Source organism: Gymnoscopelus braueri (assembly GCF_963280865.1).
Source record: "Gymnoscopelus braueri genome assembly, chromosome: 1".
Lineage (NCBI taxonomy): Eukaryota > Metazoa > Chordata > Actinopteri > Myctophiformes > Myctophidae > Gymnoscopelus > Gymnoscopelus braueri.
The window spans coordinates 15,381,418-15,389,838 of record NC_137603.1 but is presented as its reverse complement, the minus strand read 5'-3'; the positions used below and the strand labels follow the sequence as shown (position 1 = coordinate 15,389,838).

The window sequence follows — 8,421 nt, the reverse complement described above, 5'->3', positions numbered from 1 at the left end:
TGGTTCTACAATAACAGACGCTAGTTTCATTTATCGCCAGCAGGTGGTGCTAGCTGATGATAATAAAGCTGTACTAAACTCAGTAATACTCTCTATGGCACTGAAATGAAACAACTGCATATTATAAACGTCGAACAAAAAGTTCCGAAATATGTGTTTGGTTTAGATTATGTCTCTGATGTAATGCTTCTTGGCCAATCACTGGCTTTCCAACGGTATAGTTGGAAAGCCAGTTATAGTTTATTTCCCTTTTCAATGGTGCCCAGTTTGTAAGGAACATATTAATAATAATAATAATAATAATAGTAATAATAATAATACATACATACATACAATGTATATAGTGCTTTTCTGAGTACTCAAAGTTGCTTTACAAAACAGAGACAAAATAAAAACAACTTTATTAGGATTGGCATTGGCAGAGAACGAGAAGATTTGGCAACGTTTTCATGGGCACAATAGTAATTATAGGATGTTTTTGTTTTACTGTAAGTAAGCACATCAGTAAAATAGAAAATAAACTGTGATTGAAATCATGAAATGGCTTCTGAAGTATCATGTATGAGACATTTTACTGCAACGTTTCATTCTAAGGCCGTGGTATGTGAGAGGCCCCGCCCATACCTAGCGTACTTGTGAAAATGTCTTGACTCTGACATGACATGAGACCAGAATAAGAGACTGAAAACGATCATTGTAGGCTATATTGTGTTGTAGCCTACTTCTACAGTAGCTGTCACTTTATCTTGTGTTCACATAGGAAATTGTGCAACAATTAAGGACGAGATCAAATCAGTAATAATGGCTCTGTGTGTGTGTGTGTGTGTGTGTGTGTGTGTGTGTGTGTGTGTGTGTGTGTGTGTGTGTGTGTGTGTGTGTGTGTGTGTGTGTGTGTTATGCTGTGTTGGCCCAAGTGTGCTACTCATAATAAATTCCTCTCTCCTCACTGGTTGCGTCCCTGTTTCCCTGAAACATGCTGTTGTTCACCCAATCCTAAAAAAGAAAAACCTTGATACTTCTACCTTCTCTAATTTCAGGCCAATCTCTAACCTTCCATTTCTCTCAAAAGTTTTGGAGAAAGTCATTTACACCCAGCTACAGTCATTCCTAATCACAAACGGCCTTCATGAAAAGTTTCAGTCTGGCTTTAAACCTGGCCACAGCACTGAATCTGCTCTCTTGAGAGTTTTTAACGATTTGCTTTTAACTGCTGACTCTGGAAGCTCCTCAGTCCTGGTCCTCCTGGACCTTTCATCTGCCTTCGACACTGTAGATTATGCCATTTTACTATCACGACTAGAACATCACGTATAGGTATATCTGGCACTGCCCTGGCCTGGTTTAAGTCTTACCTTGCGGACAGAAGTTTCTCTGTCCAACTAGGTGACTTTTCATCTCCTGTGGCCCCCCTCACGTCTGGAGTCCCCCAAGGCTCTATCCTTGGCCCCATTCTGTTTCTTTTATACATGTTGCCATTAGGGTCAATTTTCACCAAACACAACATTCCTTTCCATTGTTACGCTAGCCTCGATCTCGTTACGCTGACGATGTCCAAATATACCTACCCCTCACTACCAATGCCCAAAACTCACTTAAACGCTTACAGGACTGCATGGACGATATTAAAATATGGATGGACACAAATTTTTTAAACCTCAATGAAAATAAGACAGAAGTCATATTCTTTGGCCATAACATTGCTCCATCCACCAACAACATCCTGGGTTCCCTCAGCACAAACATCCGTTCCTCCGTCAAAAACCTCGGTGTCACCTTTGACAGTACCTTCTCCTTTAATAAACATATTAGTTCCGTTATTAAAAGCATTTTTTTCCAATTACGCCTGTTAGCGAAAGTCAAACCATATCTTCCACCCAAACAACTGGAGATGGCAATCCATGCTTTCATATCTTCTCGACTAGATTATTGCAACTCCCTACTCTCCGGTATCGATCAGTCCTCACTCAGGCGCCTGCAGCTGGTGCAAAATGCGGCTGCTCGCCTCCTCACTGGTACAAAAAATCACACCCAGTGTGAAGAGAGTGGTGCCTTTCATGAGTTCATTTCATTAGTTACTTTTTACAAACTTTGATGACTTCAATGTATTTTTACCAAGCCCCCAGAGTTGCTGAGAAACATTGAAGCTGCCACCCCAGTGGCCAAAGCTGGAACTGCAGGCGGGGAGAAATACCTGCACGCGCAAAACATACTGAGAGATATTTATATTTATACATATAAATATGTAAACATATTATACATACATACATATGCATTTACATATAAATATGCATCTCCGGTGTATTTAATAAATATCTCGCGTTCAATCCTTGACACACGGGCTGCCGTAGAACGCAAAAAGGACACTAGTGCGCATGCTCATAACTCTATGGGGATACAAAATCGAACCAATAATTCTACTTCCGGCAGGTTTCCGGGTGCTTCAAAACGCCACTGAGCACATTCATTGAAATGATAGCTGGGGGCGGGGCAATCCGCCCTCTAGTTATATTATACCTCTATGATTTTTACTCATTTTAAGTACTTTAAAATGTTTGTACAGATTTGTACATGTTTTTACTCATTTTAACATCTTTTAAGTATTTTTATGCATTTTAAGTATTTTTACTCATTTAAAGTATTTTTACTCAGTTTAGGAACTTTAAAGTATCTTTACTAATATTTAAGTATTTTTACTCATTGTCTCCGCCGAAGGTGGAGAATATGTTTTCGCTTCGTCCCGCCGTGTGTGAGCAAACATTGTTAGCCAAGCTAACATTGGGCAAGCTCCACATGACACGTGTCAATTTGTTGACACCAATGCCTCTGATTGGCTAGAGGGACGCGTGACGAAATAAAATTCTATAAATAGGTGTGTCACTTCAAAAAGCTCTTACTTTTTGAAGTGAGGTAAAACAGGATCAATCAGACTTGATTGGAACAGTACCTTCAGTAAGTCCAAATCACCCGTCTGTGCGTGTGTGTTTCCCTCTGAGAACACCTAACATTGGTGAAGCAAAGGCGCAGAAGGCCAAAGCTAAGAAAGCATACTCATCTACAATTGTAACACAGAAGAGGACTAGAGTTGAAATGATCCCACAACAAAGCCGAAGTCTTAATACGTGTCAATATGTTGACATCAATGTCTCTGATTGGCTAGAGGGACGCATGACGAAATACAATCCTATAAATAGGTGTGTCACTTCAAAAAGCCGTTTACGTTTTTGAAGCGAGGTGTGTCCCTCGTGCGTATGTGTGTAACATTGGTCAAGCAAAGGCTCAGAAGGCCAAAGCTAAGAAAGCATAATCATCTACAACAGTAACACAGAAGAGGACTATAGAGTTGAATTGATCCCACAACAAGGCCGAAGTCTTAATACTGTAACAATTGGCCACCTTGATCAAATACATTATGTAGCACTAGAGAAAACTGACATAGATCAAACACACCAATCAACTGCTGAAACTGTTCAAGACAATGAAGATGAAGAAGACAGACAAGCATTTAAACAAACCAGTCAATTACGAGGACTCCCATATGACACATTGCTTCAAGAAGATTGTTTTTTAGATGCAGACACTACATATTCAGTCGCCCCTGCAGAACACCAAAAACCACGCGCATTCTACCAAGACGACCCGTTCTACCAAGACGACCTGTGCTATTAAAATAGCACAGGTCTGCTGGCGGAGACTTGTGCTCCGAGGAGCACATTTTCTAGTTTTAAGTATTTTTACTCATTTTAAGTATTTTACTCAAAAGTGTGTGTGTGTACTGTACTGTACCTGTACTGTACTGTACCTCTAACTGTACTGTACTGTACTGTACTGTACTGTACTGTACTGTACGTACTGTACAGTACTGTACTGTACTGTACGTACTGTACTGTACTGTACGGTCTGTACTGTACTGTACTGTGCGGTCTGTACTGTACTGTACTGTACCTCTACCTGTACTGTACTGTACTGTACTGTACTGTACTGTACTGTACTGTACTGTACGTACTGTACTGTACTGTACGGTCTGTACTGTACTGTACGTACTGTACTGTACGTACTGTACGTACTGTACTGTACTGTACGTACTGTACTGTACTGTACTGTACTGTACTGTACCTGTAGGGGTGACCGCGCCTTTGCTGCTGCTGCTCCCAGGCTCTGGAACAGCTTGCCCTTCTATATTAGAAGTGCCAATTCTATTGAGGCTTTTAAATCCCTTCTTAAAACACACTTTTATTCTTTAGCTTTTAATCACATTTGAGTTCATGTCTTGATCTCTTGTTGTATGTGATGTGTGACTTTGTTGTTGTCTCACTCACATACTTTCCTGTTTGATGTTTTTCTGTCTCTCCATGTACAGCACTTTGGTTCAGTTTCGATTGTTGTAAATGTGCTTTATAAATAAAGTTTGATTTGATTTGATTTGATTTATATCATGATGTGTAATGCATCACGATGTGAAGTACATCTGTTATGTTTACTATCTTTGACTTTGCACAACACCGCTGTGTGACTAAGTATAATATTGTGCTAAAGCTAAATTACATGTTTAAAAATCACACCCAGTGTGAAGTGGGCGGTGTGGTCATCACAGTGGTCATCACAGTGATGGAAGCTCACTTTTTTTTAAAAGTGCATAGTCCTATTTATAGGTTATCAATTTCATCATGTGTCTCGCTAGCCAATCACAGTGCTGAATAGAGTCAGCCAATAGAGTCAGCCAATCACAGTACAGCTAGGGGTGTACTAATGCTAGGGGTGTACTAATTATGAGCCAATCACGGTACAGCGAAGGGTGTACTAATGAGGTGTCCCAACCCCACTTACAAAAAAATCAATTAATCAAAAACGTAATCGATAGAAATCGAGGGAGACTTAAAGATTTTGTCCTGTTGTGCAGCTCCAACAGAGTCCAGAGGAGGCCAACAGGAGCCGGTGTGAGGTATCAAACTAGGAGAGGATTGTCCAGCACAGACACTCCGGCTGCTACGCCTCCATCAGCATGTTCAGTACTCTTTGTCCTCAGCAGATGACCCACACATTCATTCATTACCATGTCTTTGCCCTGCCTAACATAAGCTCCAAACACTCCCAGTTCACTGACACAGCTGCTGAGCTTGAGAGGTGAGCCTCGCCTCAGTAGGTAGTTGTGCACAGGACTTGGTCGGATCCTATCCATGAGAATGTATGCTGTCCTCTCATTGCTCTCCTTCACTCGCTCCAGTACCTGGCAGATGTCTGATCCATAGACATTGTTACCGCCTCCTTCCCTCTGGGGCTTCAGGACAAACTGGTGTGGTTGAGACAAAGCCATTGCCACCGTTTGGTCTCCCTCGGGGCCCATGTCAAGTGTGTAGAGGCCAGTGAAGGTGGCTCTGATCTGCTCCACCACCTCGGGCTGCTGAGGGAAGAACCTCTCCAGGACTCCGTGTCTGGCCAGCTCCTGCTGGACTTTCTTGGTTCCAGCAAGGTGGGTTGAGATGTCTGGACACTTTACAGCCAGAGAGCGCTCCATCAGCAGGCGAGCTTCCCAACTCTGTTCAGAGGTGTAGTTCTGAGGCATGTAACCATTCCTGAAATACACTACTGCAACCTCCTGTCCATCTACGAATAGTCTCTTGTCCTGGTCAAGGGATGCTGTCATACATACATTTTCAAAACGTCTTCTAATTGTAGGAATATTTCTCTTCCACAGCTCATTCTCAATGTACCGATGATCAAAGATGTTTCTTTGAGCCTCTTCAACCAAGAACATGACAAGCGCTGTCTCTGATCCATAGAGCTCCCAGGCCTTCTCTATCCCCCTGGCCAGACCTGCTGCTGGGTTGTTGTCTAAAACACGTCGGCTCTCCTCTAGCCGACCAGCCACTCTAAGAATATGCCGATGGACATCGGGTGTCCGTGAGGAGAGACCCCCGAAACTTGCAGCAATGGTGTTTATCTCAATTTGCTTCAGAGATGAAATTCTATCCTCTTTCTGGTCCAACATGTAGTCAGACCGATTCAGACCCAACACAATAGACTGAGATCTTCCTTCTTTCTGAATCTGTTGATAGATACTGAACAACCTTCCAGTAAAATCATCGACTGCAATGGTGCTGGCAAGAGCCTCTCCCAGAAACCCAGAGTCCTGGCTGATTTTGTCCACCAGCAAATTGAAGTGCGTCTGGACTGCCAGAGCCTGCAAAAACACAGCTTTAGACACAGGGGAAGGGAAGAGTGTGAAAGGAGCATAAGTCACCATCTCTGAAGAGTTGGGGCTCTCTTTGGTACGCATTAAGACTCCATGTATAAGAGCTGCATCTATTGCCACTGTCTCCAAGTCATTGACCAGTTTAGTATTCATCAACATGTCCTCTGGTATTCCTTTGGCAGCCATTGTTATTCACCTGTCCTTGTAATGCTACACGCAAATGCACAAGTTTCAGTAATCAGTACTGGAGGTTGATGGAATGCATTGAAGTTAATGAGAGCTAGGTGGACAAGTGTATGAATACACTATTTTGAATGATAACCTTTGTCAGATAATTGGTTCAGTGAGAAAAAAGAGATCACACATGTTCTGATCACTTCTTTTTCGATGTGCACAGTCTGCACACTATACAATTTTATTGAGGTATCAAAAGAGCACAGAGTTTCTACCTGGGCAGATATGGGCTTTCAGCACGAGACTGGCAATTCACCTGCCGACATTATAGGGAGAAACTGACTGATATTTAACAGCAAACAAATGAGCTAGATCTATAATGTGATACTAATATTATTTTGTATATAGCACTGATGCCCCCTGCAAACTATTTATGTGAAAATATGCAATACAAACATACAATAGCAGGCTATGTGAAACATACACTAATGTGTGAGTATGCATGTCTGTCTGGGTACTGGACAGTAGTTTGGGGCCAGTCTATGTCAGTCAGCTATGATGTCAGTACTGCGATGGTAGTACTGTGACGTCAGGCATGTCCATATATGGCCATTTTATCCAGACAGACCCTCAGAGAGACAACTTCAACTTTATAGAATAGACAGTGGTGGAAGAAGTACTCACATTTTTGACTTAAGTAAAAGTATTAATACCACAATGTGGCAACTTTGTTGCGAGTAAAAGTCTGGTATCCAAAATATACTTGAGTAAAAGTAAAAAGGTATTGGCATTCAAATATACTTAAAGTACCAAAAGTAAAAGTACTCATTATGCAGAATGTTCCATTTCACAAGTTCAATATATATACAAAATATTTTGAAAATAGCAGATCTACAAGCCAGTATTATATAGGGTTGAAGTGGTTGATGTACGTTTTGTAATAATATTCAAAATCTTCAAAGTAACTAGTTTAACTCAAGTTTTCAAATAATTGTAGTGGAGTAAAAGTACAATATTTGCCAGAGGGAGTGAAATCCAATCCCAACTGAGCGGTGCCAGACCAAATCGGCCGAGGGCAATTCATTTTTTTTTGCAATGGCAGATTTGTCTGGTTTCCAGGCTAGACACAGACATGATACTGAGTGACCATGGCACTGATCATGATACTGACATGAGAGGACCCCCATAACTCTGAGAGTGTACAAATGGAACCAAATGGACCCGTAAGAGGCCATTTGTAACCCCCTCAGGAACCATGAGGTCCCTGGACCACACTTTTGAGATCAAGTTAACCGATGTAGCAGAGTGAGCCAACATGCACAATATCAGCACCCTGACTCTGTTTGACCAGAATGGAACAGAGCCCTCAAATCGGTAACACCTGTGAAGGAAGTAAGAAAAGGCCCTATTTCTGTCCAATTTGGCTGCTGTGTTAACTTAAAGTCTAGACTGGATGGGGAAAGTTGTTGAACACAGACACACAGTATTCTGACCAACGACACCATGATAAGGTTTTCTTGCCTTATTTATTCTTAATACTTGGTAAGTTAATTATGTGTTAACAAACTTACATTTAACATTTGGACATATGACAGTCTTTGCAAAGCCTCAGAGTGTTGAGTGGGAGGAGAGCAAAACAATGGTATCTGGACCCAAATCTATTTAAAAAATCCTACATAATTCATCAACCCCAGATTTAGACCTATTTATTTACATGAATTTGTGTGTATGCAGCTGACAGCTGTCCAGCCATATTGGAAAGAAATTCACAGGTTTTACCAATGATACTAATGAAGGCTTCCATTTCATGCAGCACAGTGGTTCTCAAACCTTTTGATTTCAAAGACCCCCATAACTCTGAGAGTGTACAAATGGAAGTTATGGAACCAAATGGATTTGGTTCCATTTGCACACTCTCAGAGGTACACCTTTTAAGGTGCCATTTGGAACCCCCTCAAGGAACCATGAGGGTGACGGGTCCCTGGAGCACACTTTGAAACCTTATTTTTAACTCTATGTTTGAAACCCACTGGTGTAGCAGAGTGCACAATATCAAC

General features: G+C 41.5%; 1 protein-coding gene across 1 annotated transcript; it reads right to left on the bottom strand.

The window, feature by feature from the left end:
* Positions 1 to 4,942: 4,942 nt before the first annotated feature.
* On the bottom strand, positions 4,943 to 6,376 carry LOC308091635 (glutathione synthetase-like; the record flags this gene model as incomplete). Its single annotated transcript, XM_080437297.1, has 1 exon — positions 4,943 to 6,376. One exon carries the CDS (start codon positions 6,374 to 6,376, stop codon positions 4,943 to 4,945), a length of 1,434 nt encoding a protein of 477 aa, XP_080293423.1.
* Between the last annotated feature and the right edge of the window lie 2,045 nt (positions 6,377 to 8,421).